The sequence below is a fragment of the Oryzias latipes genome, chromosome 20 (assembly GCF_002234675.1).
Source record: "Oryzias latipes chromosome 20, ASM223467v1".
NCBI lineage: Eukaryota > Metazoa > Chordata > Actinopteri > Beloniformes > Adrianichthyidae > Oryzias > Oryzias latipes.
This window is the reverse complement of record NC_019878.2, coordinates 6,996,162-7,013,525: the sequence shown is the minus strand read 5'-3', so window position 1 is coordinate 7,013,525 and position 17,364 is coordinate 6,996,162. Positions and strand designations below refer to the sequence as shown.

Here is a 17,364-nt window from a genome sequence, read left to right as displayed (position 1 = left end):
TGACCAGCAACTACTGATGAAATAATTGAGTAATAGTAACAATTTGGATTTGAAAACACTATTATTCCATATCTCTTTGCTTGGTGGGCTAAATGCAGGGATAGGGAAGCAATTTGGATTTGGCCCAAGTATTTCATATATCGGAAAAGAGCTGTGAAAGAAAAAGCCTGGAGCAAGATTCACAAGATCTGCACAAGATCGGCGAAAATGCACTAGCATTAAGTAGCAGTGTGAACACTATGGGCCAATTGGATGTTCAAGAATGTGCATTTTACACATTCTTGAAAGCGTGTCACATGTTTGGTGTGAATGTAGCTTTACATTTCAAGACTGTTGAACTCTTGTTGAACTTCAACAGTCTTTGGGTGGTTCTACATTGTCTTCTGTATAACATCAAGGAGAGAGTTCATTAAGAAATTTATCAAAGAACCCACAGTAGTAACTCTGTTACTACTATACATATATATACATATATATACATACACATACATATACATATATATACATACATATACATACATATGCATATACATACATATATATATATATATATATATTCATTTGTATTGTTAGGAGAACTGTTCAGCGTGTATCCCGCCTCCACCCAAACAGTAGTTTCCAACAATGCCATGACCCCAAACGGGACTAACCGGGTTTAAAGAAAGATGGATAGTTGGACAAATGGATAATGTTGTAACCCTAAACCTTAACAATATGTGTTGAAGCTTCTCATCCACCAACAGATATTGATATTTGGCTTAATCAAAAAACTGAATTAAACTTAGACTCCCACAGGCTTCCATATTTATGAAATGAAAACAGAATGGATGATCTAGACTTAACAGTGTTTACTTTTCTGGCAGAATTGCGATTAATGCCGACTTAGTGCAAGAACCAATGCATGCAGCAGCTGGTGGAGAAAAGGACAGACATGAACACACAACCTCTCTGTTTATAGACGTCCTAAACCGCAACCTTTTGACGCTGCATCTGAACAACTAAATAAGTATCTTTTGATATGTCGTATATTGGAGATCTTTAGATCCCCATCTATGAGGAGCCAAATTTCAGAGGACATTTCAATAAAAATGAGATGCTGCTGCTACTGAAAATTCTTTTTAACATGTTTGAAGGTATATTCTGATAAAACATTTCAAAAGAAACAGAATGAAAAGTTTCCCTATCAAGCAGCGAATGCAGCTTACGGTCCTTCAGGTTGGGAGAGCTCAGGCGGTTACCTTCTTCTTGAAGCTCTGCTCCATCTCCCACAGCTGACTCTCATGCTCTTCCAGGGCAGCCTTCACCACTTCCTGCTTCTTATGGATCCTATACCTCCAGTCTTCATCACCGCTCTTCTTCAGCAAAGCAACTCTGCGGCAGAGGAAGAGATTACTTTGACAAATTGTAATGTTTAAGTTAAAGGCTACAACGGCACAAAATCTGGTAATAAATAATAATTTCTTATTCTTTTTTTTGCAAAACACAATGCTGCCACAAAACACGAATGACGATTCCAATGATGATGCATGCTGCTCCATGAGAAGTTACATCCCAGCTGTCATGCAAGCAGTGGAAGGACTAGATGCGACTGAATATCAAAATAACTGATTTTCTGGCAATTTCCCAAACGCTGACATAATCCTCAGAGCATCTGGAAAAGCTCTCAGAGGAACGTCCATTGCTTATTTCGTTACTTTCATTTGCATGAAAAGAAAATCTGCACGCAGCCCATGTTTTGAAGGCACTTCCCACAAAACCACCGTGGGAACTTTTGATCCCTGACAACCGCTGTACATGAAGGGATGTTTGGGAGTCTCAGTATCATAGTGAGGATTCCTGCTAGGCACAGATCTTAGTTTTTCCTAGCAGACACAACCACATTCCCAGATATTATTTCCATTGGAGGCAAGAGAGCTTTGAGTAAGTGGATTCTTCCTTTGTGGAAAATGTCCAAATCCAAAAATCACACCATTGTCTGCATTAAGAGATTCTAGTCTAAACTTCTTCCATATATTGATCTCAAGCAGATGTCTGTCTCTTCTTAACCTAAAGATCCTGACCAGATATGTCAACTGAAAGATTAATCATCAGAAATAACTTTTTTCCTATTTCTTCATCAAGATGAGGCAGTTCATCCTTAAACATGAACATTGGGGCCTACCCACTCCTCACTAGAACCCCAAGATGTTTATAAAACTTGGCAGGAGCTAGTGTGTGTTGCATTTATGGTGAAGACAAAAAATATTAAGAGGAAAACGCTACATAAATCTCTATCATGATCTTCAAAGGTTTTAGATCAGATGTTACAAACTTTTTTAGGCAACAGTGCAGTTTAGTGTCAGGCAATGGTTTCAAGCGGCCTGTGTGAGGCTGAAGTTGGTTATTCTTTTTTATTAAGCCTGGTATTTTAAACTGGTATTTTCTAATATAGTTGTCAATAAGACTACGCAACTTTATTAGCAGTGTTCTTGTAGCATTAAACAGCCGGTCACTGAATTTTATATACATTAATATTATTCCGTGTGGAGACAACCATCGCAATAAATCCATATTTGGATTCAAACCTCCTGTTTTCTTTAAATGCAGCTTTCTCCTTCTGTTTCCTCACTGGCATTTTCTGTCAAAAGAAACTTTACAAAAAGGTTTGTTTTTATTTAAAGAGCCTAGATCATAAAAAATCAAATTTTATGAGCTTTTAAGTGTATTTCATTGTTAATTTGTCATGAAAAGAAACCCCAAAGCGTTATTTTGATCCATAAATGCTTTTTTGTGCATTCCTCAAACCCTTCTCTCTGAGCACCAGCCCCTCCCAATCCACGAAAACAAGCGAGTTCTCACATTGTGATCTAGATTAGTGAAGAACAGCCCCTTCCAGGAAGAGTCTGCACTACCAGCGTCAACCCCCAGGCTAACACACACACCTGCTTCCTGGTGATATGCTAAAATACTTTCCTTTTATATGCATAATATGCACATCCATCTTTGCAAAAGTTTGGATGATGTCTAATTTCTTGTGAGAAATGCAGACACGTTGCAGAGGCCGACACTAGTTGACCTCAAAAAATGAGCGGCACCCACAAGGAGAGAAAGGCGGTGTCTCAGAGATCCAGTCATCTTACTTCCAGGGGGGTATTCCAGAAAGCAGGTTATGCTAGTTACCACGGTAACTTTGAGGCTAAAGAAATGTACAACCACTGCTTTCGGTTCCAAAAACAGAGGTGTGTTTCAGGGTATGTCAAGTTGCCATAGCAACTCATGCTCTGAACATAACCTGGTCTGGAGCAGGTTTAGTTGAAGGTTAGTTTGTTTTCAGAGAGGTGAAGCAGTATGGCGTGTCCAATTGAAGATGATTTAGTGGATGAAGAAGCTCAGATAATACTTTTTCCACCATGACAGGGTGATAAGACCGCATATGGATGTTGGAAAAATAAACTTTTTTAATTTCATCTAACTTAATTATCTGCTTCAGTTAAGATAAATCTTTTTTTTTTGTTAAGTCATCTTAAAAATAACACGTAGTTTTCAGACAGTTATTTTACTTTCATTCAAATTGATTCAATTAAGTAGGTGTAACTTGGTGCTTCTGTTAGATCGGCACCGCAAGGGATTGTGGGATACCATTCCCTTTGCCTGTCTGGATGGATTTGGGTTCAAGTGTGGGTTTTTTAACAAATGTGTTTAGTTATTTAGCTGTTTTGTAGTGTTTTTCCGTATTTTGCAGAGTTATTTTGTCCTACTATGCTTAAGTCTCTGCACCATAAGTGAGAGGGAGGAAGAGGATGATGAGTTTATATAGCACCCCTACTGTTCACAACCATAATGATAATGACGGAAAATTCCGAATTGAATTTATGCACTATGTGCTTATCGTTTCGTTCTTTTTATTGTTATACAAAGGAGTATATCTGCCGGCTCAAACTTAGACATATGAGAGTTCAAGAATTATAATTAATTAAGATGGAAAAAATATTAATTGAATTAGAGTAATATGACATTTAGTCAGATAAATATGTAAATTTGAGTTGTATAAACAATTATTAAGTTTTATAGACGTAAAAAATTTGTTTGAATAAATTTAACTCAATTATTTGTTACCTATAGAAGTATTTCATTTAAGTTGGCAAAATTGGATAAGTTTTATATATATATATATATATATATATATATATATATATATATATATATATATATGCGTCACAAGGAAAATGGAAACAAGATCAGAAACTCGTGCGTTTACTTTGTCTGTTCTTCTATTACAAGCAGAAACTCTTTCTTTTGATGATGCAGCCGTGTTACATTTTTAATGGGCATATAATCTTCATTCGCAGTCATTAAAATCTCAGACTCCGTCTCACTGAAGTATAGCGCTTTGTTTTTTTTCTCCACATGTTTCCATGGTGACTCTGGAAATCGGCGATCCATTGAGAATGTCTTTATGTACTTGACGAGCACGTGCATTAACTCAGGGTTACCAAGTCGAGCGTAATTACGCCAACTCATATCCGGTCTTTTGGAACCGACATACCCAGAGTAAGCAAGTTCAGCCAGATTTCAGCCAGAGTTCAGGGTTAAAGTCAGGGTAGTTTAATCATGCTTTCTGGAATACCCCCCAGGTAGGAAAAAGGGTTGCAAACGTAACTAATATTTTCATAAATTTTTTTTCTTTAGTGGACCAAAGGTAACATATCGTCATAAATGTGGACTGGATTAAGAAAATGATAACATGGGACCTTTAATGTTGCTAGCTTGGTTGTTTCAATTTTGCAGTCAAGGGCGTATCTTCCACATGTGGAGTAACTTGACATGCGTCAAGAATGAGTCGGATGTGTTGGAGAGAACCCCGTAGTTTACTAAAAGAAGACTTTCTTTAGAACAAACCAAAATGGAAAGAAATGTAGGATTGTGGGATGCGGCTGAGCATGGGTGTTTCTTTTATTGCACCATGACTGAAGTGTCTAAGAGCTGAAGTAAGGTCCATGCTGTTTGGCTGTTTGAGTGTGTGTCAACGCAGTCGCGCTTGTTGCTGGACATAGGCAGTCTCCCCTCTGAGACTAACAGAGCGATCCTGCCGGCCGTTAAATAAAAGTATAAATTAGCCGCATAATTGAATAAGCCACAGGGTCGAAAGTTGGTGACAAAAGTAGCGGCTTTCGAACATCATTATACATTGAAAACAAACCACACCGTGAGACTAAGGAAGGGCACGCCCCAATGGAACACACTGCAAATGGCTGCAGCAAAGCCACTCTGAAAGGTCATGACGGTGTCAAAGTGTGTGTAGAATGTAGCTGAAAGAACACACACTGGACACGTGCCCACACCAATAATCAATTGAGAGCCTGATCAGTTATCTGTTGGTCTAACAGTAAAGCATGACATAACTGAACTTATGTAACAATTTGATTAACTCAGTGGTGCCAGTTAAGACATTTACATAAAGCATTTTAATTGTTTTAAACAAATATGCTGCTTATTATTTTGTTTTCCTTATAAATGTATTGATTTGCATTTGTTGTCTTGTGAAAGCTTAGAGTCCTTCAGACTTGATCATTTTCAGTCACATTCATCCTTTGTTGAGTAGAAATTTTTAAAGAACAAATAAAAATGTGATCAATTTTAAACAACAGTCATTTTAAATCATAATCACATTTTCAGCCAATAAACTCACTGAATCCAGTTTTAGGAGTCTTTGCTTACACAGACAAAGAATCAAAGTCCACCTTTCATTTCATCAGCCGCCCACCTGTCTTTGATGGACATGTGTCGGGCCATCAGCACGCCGTTCAGCTCGTCTTCCTGCTCAGGCTCAACTGGGCCGTCTGGGTGTTGGGGGGCGGCAGGGCGACTTTCACTCCTGGGGGAGCCGCAGGTTTCTCTGGATGCTACAACCACGGACTCCCCGAGCTCTTTTAGACAGCAAACAGGAGAAGCAGAACTATGAATGTTTCAGTGCTGGAGATGAAGCTGTAGTTGAGTCATTAGCCTCCTAATGCAGTATGAAAAACAAAAGTGTTTGAAATTCAAGATTTAAGAAATGTTTTGCTTTTTTGTAAGCAATTGAAAACTAGTGGGAAGAATGTCTTCAAATTTAGGTAAAGACGTTTTTACAGCTGTTTATTTTAGAGGCAAAAACAGACTAAATGACACAAAGACAGTCCGAAACCATGATCTGATCACTAAATTTAGAAAAAAAAAACAGGAAAGGAGACTGGACTCAAACAAAGAAAATATTCAACTATTATAAATAAATAAATAAAAAAACAGAAATGAGAGGAAAGAAGAATTGGTTATGAACTAGATATGGGAATAGAAACACAGACAGTCGTATTTTTTTTTTTACCTCCATTGATGGTTCTGCTCCTGTGGCGCTCTGTTTGTCGTCCCTCCCTCAGAAAGCCTCTTTGCTCCTGCTTCTCCTGGAGCTTGTGGCACTCTAAGCTCTCCAAAGCTCCCTCATCTTCCTCTTTTGCCGGCCACTGAGGCTCCTCCCTCTCTTCCTCCTCCTGTTCTCTCCACCTCTCTCTTCCTGAGAGGGGCTGTGGTAGAGCGGTCTGCCTGGCCGCTCTCTCGGGAGAGGGCAGCTTCCTCTTCCCCGCGCTCAGATCAGCTGTGTGCTTTGGTAGCAGAGGCTTGTTATTGCTGTGAGGGGTGGGCCCCTCCTGGGCCTTGGTGATGTGGATGTCCCCTGCGTGGTCGGTGGAGACTGTGCCTCCTGCTCGGACTGAGGAGGGGGACGGAGAGTGGAGGTGTCCGTTCTGAAGCTGTACATGCAAGGGGGTGGACGGGGAAACAAACAAAAAAAACAAAGATGGTCAGTGTGCAGAGAGAACCAGCTTACTCCAAACAGCAACTAACAGAATCACGCTGAGTAATCACAGTCCAGTTGACTCACTGCACGTCCTGCACATTACAAACCCTCCCATCTTTTCTTTCCTGCATCACAAAGCCATGCCAGCAGTCCTTTTGTGCATGAAACTGTAAAGCTGCAACACTAACCCAAAATTGTTGAGCAACCAATGAGAAGCAACAGCAAACATCCATTAAAAGAATAAAAGAAAAAAATCCTGCAGCTTCTTTTTCTTTCAGAGCTGTTAGCGTTCTGCCTGAAGCTGAAGAGTGGCCGAGATGAGCCGGAGGCGAAGAGTGTCTGCTCTTTTTAACCATGAGCTCTAACTATCAGAGGCCGGGCCATGCAATGCAAAACCCATGATGAATAATGAAGACCAGCCAAAGCCAGTGCGTGCTGTTCGGAGAAACGCTGGGTCATTCCTGAGTATCCTGCTGCTGTGTCATCCACCGTGACAAAGGCAGGGATTGTTCATGGGAAGCTTACTTGGAAGTGTTGGACTGGGCTTTCACTCAGTTCAGGTTCTTCACTGAAGTCTGAGAACTCCTGAAGTAGAAACATGAACTCGTGTGTATTCTTTCCTTCCAAAAATAATGTGTTTGATGGTCCTTATCAAAAAAAAAAGGTTGAAACAGCTGATATGTAATTGCAGGTACTGATGTTTCTAACGGTTCCTTTGGCATCCATCGTGCAATCTTTGCACACATCCACTGGCAGTATCTAAATGTTAGCTATAGTCAAAGACCAACATACAGTTAGACAAAAGAAAACATTTTGATCTATGAAACCTGCGGCTTAAACAAAGAGAATGCATTGTAGCGTGACCCCATTTAATCACTTTTACAAACTAAAAGTCAAGTTTAGATTAGTACAAACAGCCTCACTACTACATATTTGGTGTTTTTTAAACACGTAACCTTTTTTCTGACATGCATAGAGAAGCAAGCTTAAAATTGCATTTCTGTGTATTTCTTTATGCAAATTGTTGTCAATCAGGAGCAGACAAAAATATGCTGATTGAAAAAGAGTTTCTTTGTGACATAAAAAAATACAGACCAAAGCTCCCTGCTAATAGCTCTCAGAAACAGGGGGGAGAAGGGGGGCGGGGTTGCTCCACAGCAATTGTCCTGCCCACAACTCACAGGTGAATTTCTAATTAACTTCTGCTGCTCTATGTTCTAGAAACAGCATAATCTTAATTAAAAGACAGATGAGAACACTTTTACGATTGATAAAAAGATGATCAGCGTGGGACGTTAAAGTCCCCCCCCCCCCCTTGCCCTCGCAGCCTCTGATTGGTTGAACACAAAATTATACTGATGGCCCCCCTGCTGAAGACCACAACATGGAGTAAACATGCAAATGTTAGATAACTAACCTAAAGACCTACAATATGAAATATTAGCGTCATATTCAGTCACTCAATTTGATGTCATGGTTGGAATAGACGAACCAAAATAACAAAAGCCAAATCTAACTTCACATGCTGGGACTAAAACAAAACATTCCTTCAAAAATATATTTATTTTGTTAATTGAAGCTTGTTTAAAATGTAACTGGCACAATTTAGACCCAGGCATGACTTGACCACAGGGAGGTCTTAGGGGATTTTCCCCTGAATGAGTAAATTAAAATATTAAAAAACGGGCGTGAATAAAAACAAGAGATGAACTGTTCACCAGTCAGAAAAAAGATGGGCAAACAGGATTAGTTTTATAAAATCTTCTATTGTTTTCTGTTCTAGTTTCCACTTCATTTTACTGATGTTAGATGTTGTTTGTTTAAAAAGAAACATAGGAGGCAGAGCTGAAGATGTTGAGATTCTCTTTGGGAGTGAAGAGGACTGGATAGCTTTAATCTATCAGAGGAACAGCTCATGTTAGATGTTTAGGAGATAAATGCAGATAGAGCTGACTGAGGTTAAGAGGAAAAATGGTAATGATGTTGGTAAAAAGATGCTAAGGCCTTGAAGGAGACCATTGATGAGGTTCCTAGATTTGCCTGTAGCTTTTTCAAACAGCATTTTCGTCTGCTTCTGATTAACTACAATTTGAATAAATACCCATAAATACTTAGAAACAAAATTTTAATCTTAATTTTCTTCAAGTATGTCCATCGTCAAAAAAAATCCCACATGAACATATTAAAACAACAAAATATACCATTAAATATACCATACCAAAACATTGTTGTTTTACATAATTTATGTTACCAGAGAATATTGTTCTATATTGATCTGATTTCTTTGGAGGACAGAGCTCCATAGAAAAACCACCGGTGGGTAAAAAAAAAAATTTCTGACCTGTTCCATGTCTCCCAAAGTGATGGGCTGCGTCTGGTATCGGGTGTTGGCTCGACGCTGGCGTGAGTCTCCTCTGGTCCGAGTGACTCTAATTGGAGGCTGAGCGAGTCGATTGAACAGAGCCATCTTTTCTGCTAGGCTCAGGGAACACAGGTCAGGCTCCTCCTCCTCCTGTCTCTCCTTCTCAACATTTCCATCCATTGCGGAAACCTGCTTGGAGCCCCGGGTTTCCTGGGAGTCCTGTGCCTGCTGGATCTCCTGTGCCGCCTGTATCCGTGAGTTGGAGGTCTTCTGCAAAGACGCCTGCAGGCTGAGGAGGGGCATGAAGAGACAAACAGGAAATGATGGGCAGAATGAAGGCAGGCTGAGGAGGAGAGCATGTGAACTAACAAGTGGCGTGATACCTCTGAGACACTGACACAGGTCTGAGTGCGCTTATAAACTAGAAGAAGTGTACCGATGGACAATAAAGGATTATTGCTCATGCAAAGTCACTTCATTACTCAATGATGCCAAATTTGACGCAGAACCCCAAACAACACCAGGTATACATGTTAACTGGGATCATGAGTTTGACCATTAGGAGCCAGGATCAAGCATGTTAGTCACATCATGACACCATGCACAACATGGAGGATGTGTACCTGTAAGGAGGGGCGGCACTGCAAATTTGGGTGGGGCTAGAGGCGTGACAAACAGCAGGGTGAACAACCACCATGTGAGGCACATGCAAAGAGACACTGGAGTGTTGGGCATGATGTATATACCCCACACCCACACACACACCCACACACACACACACACCCACACCCACACAGAGAAAGGGGGGAGAAGAAAAAATGTGTCACATGGGTGATTAAAACGAATAAAGGTCTGAAGTTAGATTTTATGTCATCAGCTTTGTGCAGGAGCCAGCAAATCAAAACTGTGTTGACACAGATATGACATCAAAGGTTTTAAGGTCGGAGGAAATGATTGAACTCGTGAAATGGACAGAAGCGGCTAACATCCAAATGGAGTCAGTTATTCAGAAAGTTTAGGATTCTAGCTGTTTTTTAGGGGGGATTAAGATTAGTGTCAAAATAAAATGCATGCTTATAGACAAAGTTGTGCACTCTTTGAAAAATAAAAGATGCAACATTTGGTTTTACTGTTAATGTGTCTGTTTTGCATGAGACCTTTCTTCGCCTTGAATACGAAATTTACCCTGTGAAATTACTGCCCAATATATTCTGTAACATGATTAAACATGTCTTTGTTTTTCTACCTGCACACATCTGCCGACTTACGTTGCAGCTATGACTACTTCCTCAGTGGTGACCGGCTGGGTTCTGGATCGGTCTTGGGTCCGTCTTAGCCTTCTGTCCACTGCTGCGTTCCTGGACCGAGGTTTAGGAAGTCCACCATCTATGCTTTTCTCCAGCTCCTGGATAGAAATGTTGGGAGAAAAATGTGGAAAAACAAGAAATGAATTTTTGGAATTTCAGGGTCAGACATAAAGGGTGCTACAATTTCAATATTCGGAGATGGAAAGTGTCCAACGGATGCAGTCATGCTGATGATCATGAATGATGTGTTTGCTGTGTGGATGAGTCATGATATTTAGCAGAACAGTGAGTAAGCACAGATGAGTAAATGCCCTGACATAATGCACCATTATCTATTGAAGCTCGGAAGAGATCAAGCATTCACTAAGTTCAAGGGAATCAATTCAAACTAGAGTTTGATTTAACTTCTTTTTAAATGGATTGTAGACAAAAACTTATATTGTAGACTCCTCTGTGACCGGGTAGGTGTAAAATGTCCTTGCACACTTTTATTAAGGGCCTGATTTGGGCGGCAGGTTGTGGCAAACACTTAAGGGTGACGTAGGTGAGATGGAGCCGTGTCGTATAGATTTTCTTTTGTTCATTAACCCCCCCTCCCTAAAAAATAACCTGTGCACTGTGCAAGGGGCCTGTTAGTACTGCTCACATGATAATTGCGCACTCCCTGCACCCCGATTGCGCATTGCGTGCTTCATGCGCACAGGCGGATTAAAAAAATTAGGAATTCGACAATCTGAGTATAGCTTGTGTGAGTGTCCCATGTATCATGTGCACACCTTATGCGTGCAGCATTAGTGCGCGGTCAGCCAGGGGTGTGCAGCGAGCGACTAGAGTGGGACATTAGGGCATAACCCTACCATACGCACCACAACAGTACGTTTCATTTTGATGACGTCCCTTAAGGGTGGCCGACAGAGCCACAAGGGAACCTGTGGTCCCCTTAAGGTGCAGCCCTCTATAGGCCTGAGCAACCCGAAACACGCAGCCCCGGTTCAGGTGCATGTGATAAAGCCAATATCTCCAAAGTCATTTAAAGATATTGCTCACATTTGAAACAAGTCTCTACTGGTCATGCAAGGAACTGCAACATTTGGTAGGCTACTTAAGGATTTTTCTAAAACTCAAGAATGGAAGGTGGAGGCTTGGTTCAAAACCAGAAAAAAAATAGATGAGAGAAATAGTCTTAAAGCTAAAACTCACTCTGAAGAGAGAGCGCTTGGCTGCGACACTCAGCTTGGCACGCTCATCTAGTTTCTCTTCATCAGCTGAACGGACAGAGAAAACAAAAAAACATTCATTAAAAACTTTGCATTTCAACCTGGAGAAAAGCTGCTACAAACTAACCCACTTTCCTCAGTCTTCATTGTAAATCCACCAACATACCAAAGTAGATTTAAAACTGAAATTCTGGGGGGAAAAAAGAATATTGTGCTCTGACTAAATATGGGTCTCGGCTGCTTCACTCGTCTCCTGGCTTCATACCTGCGAGTGGTGCTTGGAGTCAGCTTTTTCTTCCAAACCGTCATCCTGTTGTCAGTTTAATTATCTTTCTGACAGCAGCAGCAGCAGGGAAAAACTGGGAAAGTGTTTGTCTGTCATTAAATTTAAGTGAAGGACGGGAAATTCTGCTAACATGAGTAAAGCTTTCCCGGAAAGAGCCAGATCTGAAAATGATTCCAGCATGTATTACCTTCAACTGGTCATAGACTGTGTTTTTTTTTTTTAATAAGGAAAGCTAAGAAAGAACTGTTTTCTTATATAAACGAGATCTATTTTTTTATGTGGAAAAAAGAACCCTCTTGATCCTGGTGGTTAAGCCAAGTGGTCATTTTTAACTTCTTTTCTTGCAGTTTCTTTTTTCAAAATAAAGTAACTAAAAGCTTTTTAATTTGCATTCATTTTTGCGCCCAATTCCACAGCTGCTATCACACATATAAAAAGATTAAACCTCTATTTTTTTTCGTCTCTACTATGCTACATCGTCCTCAACACAACAGAGAGACGATGGAAAGCAGGCGAGTTGTATTTAGCTATGGTCCATAACTCAGGTCTCTTGCGAAATGTTGAAATATGGTTTTCTTTAAAGACATTGTTGTACCTGGAATTTGCAATTTCTGACTATTCCAAGTAGACTTAGGCCATTAAGTTCTCTTATTAATTGGATTTATGTAAAAGGCAGAGATCTTGTATCAGTGCAACTCAATTATTTTGTGAATCACCATTAAAAAGGAAAAAAACTGTGAGGAGACTTTTTTAAATTTGAGGACCTCATTCAAATACTCGTCTAAACAAATTTGAAAAACAGGCAGCACAGTAACGACCCCAACATACCAGCAAACCTGTCAATGATCACATTATGTTGCTTTGACATCATGTCAAAATATCTTTTGGACTATATTCCAGCACTGAGGTGTAGTTGACCAGAACCAGAAATGACATCAAAAGTGGAGAAAGCCCTTAGCCAATCAGAGCTGCCCAGATCTTCATCAATACAAAAGAGCACAGAAGAGTCATCTATCTTGTAATGGACCCCATTTTAAAATGTGTTATCATACTCCATATTTATTTGGACTTTTTTATATATTTTTTTTATTTTGAGAACATTTTGTTTTTTCAGATTTTGCTTCCTTTTTAGTGTGAACTTCCGAGGATATGAAATAAAAATAAAAATAAAAAACTCAAAGAAGAGCTCGGTTCTCAAGAGGTTAATGAAGTCCAATATACAATTTGCTTTAGAGTTGACTTAACATGGTCAGTATTTAATGGAAAAAAAAGTTAAAAATACAGAAGTAATGTGTGAAAAACACTTAGATTTAACATCCAGCAAATCCAACTTCAGGAGTGTAAAAAATACTTTCTGTATGTTATCATCTACTTGCATCATTACAGCTACCCCGTTTTCTTTCTTAAGATAATTCAGTTTAATTTAAGTTTAAAAAGAACTTTAAGGTCTTTAAGTCATGCTACAAAACTTTTCGGCAAATTGGTACATTATGTGTCTATAAATATGCTGTTGTATCCCAGTTGTGGATCTTAAGCTGCATGACATGAATCGTAAAGATTCTTAGTACCTTCAGATGGCTTCATATATTAGTTATAAAAATGAATGTTATATATTTTTTTTTCAGAGGGTGTGGCTTTAAAAGCAGCCCAAATCATAGTCTCTCCACTGCCATGCATGACAGTTGAAATGAGGTGTCTGAACCTGAAACAGAGAGTTTAACTTTTATCAAACATAATGCTAATGCAAGTGTTTTCATGATAGACCGCTGCCATGACTTCTTGCTCTTTGACTAAAAAGTAGTTCTTTTGGTACCAAGACAAAGTACAAATGTTTTAATAATAGGTTTCAGAATGTATTGTTAAGCAATGTCAGTGTATTCTTTTTGGGGGGTTGGTATTATTGCAAGGAGACCCAGAATAGCTTTTCATGTCTGTGCATGAGAAGCTGGAAGACAACTCACAACCATCATTTTAACAGCTGTGGGTTAAAAGCAATGGGAAATTTGGCAGTGTTCACTGCTTTACTTAACTTTTAGTTCCACAAGGAAAGACCACTCCAAACTCTGTAACCAAACCTAAACATAAGTACCGTAATAACCTTCATTTTATTTATTTGAGACATTCTGTGCATAAAACATTGGAACATGTAAAATGTACTAGTCAGACTAAGAATCTAATCATCAAGATAAAAAAGTGCAACTGAAAGAGAGCTATGAAACCAAAACAAATCAAAGCAAATTGCAAAAGCCAAAGTAAACGACTTACCCTCTGATGACGCAAAGTCTGAACTCACACAAGACCTTGAAAAATGGAAAAAGAAACAAAACAATAAAATAGAAATTACTAAAATCAATTCAGATGCAGAAAAATAACAACAAAGCACAATGACAGACTCCAGATGACGGCAGGCAGGGTGAATAGACAGGAAAATGCTGTAAATGTTAGAAGAAATGAGAAGCAGTAAAGCAGACTTGAGTGCAGAATTAGAGGTTATTACAGATTATTGTTCAATTTTAAGCATATTTAGTAACAAAGGCCAATTCAATACTCGGTGCTCACGTGTTATGACCAGTGACAAAACCCAACAAGACCTTTGGACGCGGTAAGCCTCCTTTTTTGATAAAGTTAGCAAAAGGGACAAAATTCTGGGGAGGGCGAGTAACTACTTCTGAGCTGGGGCACAAAATCCACAGTCACTGATCGTGCAGCAGCCTCTTGTTATGAATTACTCAAATGAAGAAAAGCTAAGACTACAATTAAAGCTACGTTCACACCGCCCTCGGTAATGCACATTCTAACGACTACTTTCAATGAAAAGTCGCGGTGTCGTGGTACACCGCAGCTTGTAATGGAAATGAATACAATGGAAATTAATAATTAGAATGCAGGAAATTTGTCGTATTTCCTCGCCAGACGGGAACTTCTGTGGTAGAATGAGGATGTGTAATTGCTCCTGAAACCGCGTGTGCGTGTGTAAGCAGAGGAGGGAGCGCGTGCAGCGCAAGTGGGAGTGAGAGCACGCACTTCAATGGCATCAGAGTTGTTTTATTTAAAATTCACTGTGGTAATGTACAGAAACTAAATTAGAAAGAATGTGTCTCTGTCCAAATATCTATGGTCCTGACTGTGTGGATGCCGTTCTTTAACCATTTGAAAATGAATCATGAAGGAGAAATAATAATTGTGCTTTGTACTTGGTTGGAATTATATGACACCAAGTCTTTGATATATTAGAATAGAGCTGTGAAAGTATAGTCATGGCACAAGATTCACAAGATTTGGACCACTTGGACATTTTGCACCAAGTTTCTTCCAACTGTAGGAGGAGAAGATATGCATTTATCGGGTGGGGAGGGTCCAGTGTGAACACCGTAGCCATTGTTAAACGTGCATCACGTGCCCGTTATGAATGTCACACAAAAGTAACTGCATCAAGAATGATTAGGATTTTATTCAGATGACCATCGCCCAGAGCATGCAGTACCTATGTGGCTCCTGGCGTTCAGCTGAAGTGATGGGCTGCATCCTAAACCTCTCTGAGGTCTTCTCCCCAAGACTAATGAACTGTAGAGGCTTGTGCCCCCTCTCTCTTTCAGTTCTCCATGGGGCTTGGAAACCCATTGATTCCTTGTCCTGCTTAAAGTCACTGGGAAAATGGAAGAGGGACCAATGGACAGAAAACCCAATGAAAAGAAAACATACAATGCGATGGAGATGTAGATGTAGATGAACAGGTTACAGAAATTAAGCCGCTTAAAAGGAGAAGCATGGCACAGTTGAGTAGGTTAAGTGTTGACACAAAGCATGTGACCAAAGCAATGTTTGCAGAAGGTAAAGTAAAGGAAGACACTTGATATCTCCAGCAGGACCTGAATGACTCGCCAGATCAAGTGAAGCTGACTGGATCAGCTGCAGAAGCTCCAGAGTTAATGCGTGAGTGTTTGTTAGGATTAGACACGCTGCAGCAAAAGTGCCCATGCAGTTAGCTTCACGGGTTTAGTAGCTGTCCGTCTCAGCAGCAGATGTTAGGTAATAAGCCCCACAGCCAGCAAGCAGCAGCGGTGCAGCTCATGCCATTTTCACCTACAGCTCATGTTTGCGTCGGCTTGGAGGAGTCGTGGCGCTCTCCAAATAGGAACTCCTGAGCTGAGCAATGGACACCCGGCTGTCCTGTTGACTCTCTCTGGTAAAGGAACCCTCTCTGACCTTTCCAGTGTCCCATGCAGAGCTCCTGGCTAACCCCTCTGGATCCGCAGCCTCTGAGACGGAGCTCCTCATGACTGTCCTGGAGGAGGGCTTCCCATACTCAGCATGGGGGGTTCTGGGCTGAATGAATCTCTCTCGAGGTCGGCTGTCTGCTGCCGCCTGATGGGAAATTGTCTTAGCTTCATCCCTCCTGGCTTTGCCTCTTGAGCCTTCCTCTGCGGCAGTTTCTTTAGCCAGATTTTGCACCCTGGGCCTCCCCATCCCCTCCTCCCCTCTCCCTCTGTGTGGATCCTCTGTGCTCCTCTCCCTGCGACGAATTTCTGAAGGCAGGACTGCTTTTCTACTCCTTAAAAGACCCGGTGTTTTGCCATCCTCAAACTCCCCACTCTCATCCTTCTGAACTTGCTGCTGCACAACTCTGGATGTAGGATCAGAGGTCATGGACAAGTAGCTCGGATAACTGCCAATGTCTTGATCTCCATGGTGAGCAGCTGGGCTCAGAGAAGCATGTTGCTGGTGATGGAAATGGGTGAAGGCCTGCTGGGGTCCTGGCGGGTCTCTGTGGAGGCATACAGAGACCTGGGGATGCTGAAGCTGTCTGCGGTAAACCGGGGCCTCCATCACATTTGACAGGTCCAGATTTTTTTGGTGTCCTTCGTCTCTGGCGAGCCTCTCCCTAACTTTTATTCTTCAGGGAGACAAAGGACTGGTTAACATCTAGAATACTTTAAAGATGTCAACTTCTAATGACTTCTTTGTATGTATGCGTGAATATATGAGTTGATAGTTCAGTAAAGGGTACATTGGTACGGATTATTCACAAAATGCAGCAGGAATCAGTCAATCAAACATCCAATGCTTGGTTAGATCAAATAACTATTAACTTTGACCAGATGTGACCAGATCCTAAGCATTTCACCACACAGCAACAGGTGAGGACAGATGAAGGTGCACTTTGGATAATCAAGTCAGCCATCTTGGTGTTCAAAGATTCTTAAGCATGTTTTTATTTTAGACCAGCAAGGGACCCAGAATGACAAAGAACATCATCAGTAGAACCAATGGAACATTAGAACAAGGGACAGCTCTATGATGATAGAAGCCCTGCCCTTGGGGTGGAGTATGGGTTTAGTTTGGCTTAATGGGGACAAATTAGGTGGGACACAGCTGCCCTCTGC

General features: G+C 40.6%; 1 protein-coding gene across 16 annotated transcripts in view; it reads right to left on the bottom strand.

Annotated features, from left to right (window-relative positions):
- The window catches only part of svil (supervillin), a 93,776-nt gene that overhangs the window by 26,264 nt on the left and 50,148 nt on the right, over positions 1-17,364 (bottom strand). For 10 of the 16 annotated variants that reach the window (XM_020712522.2, XM_020712519.2, XM_020712520.2 and 7 more), the window contains 11 exons: positions 16,068-16,874; positions 15,465-15,626; positions 14,246-14,280; positions 11,678-11,742; positions 10,439-10,575; positions 9,794-9,889; positions 9,150-9,459; positions 7,334-7,393; positions 6,341-6,761; positions 5,744-5,906; positions 1,239-1,371 (listed from right to left, as the gene is read on the bottom strand). In XM_020712522.2, coding sequence (XP_020568181.1) covers positions 1,239-1,371; positions 5,744-5,906; positions 6,341-6,761; positions 7,334-7,393; positions 9,150-9,459; positions 9,794-9,889; positions 10,439-10,575; positions 11,678-11,742; positions 14,246-14,280; positions 15,465-15,626; positions 16,068-16,874 — 2,389 coding nt within the window. The remainder of the gene's footprint in view (positions 1-1,238; positions 1,372-5,743; positions 5,907-6,340; positions 6,762-7,333; positions 7,394-9,149; positions 9,460-9,793; positions 9,890-10,438; positions 10,576-11,677; positions 11,743-14,245; positions 14,281-15,464; positions 15,627-16,067; positions 16,875-17,364) is intronic. The other 6 variants (XM_020712523.2, XM_020712524.2, XM_020712513.2 and 3 more) reach the window with 5 other exon arrangements.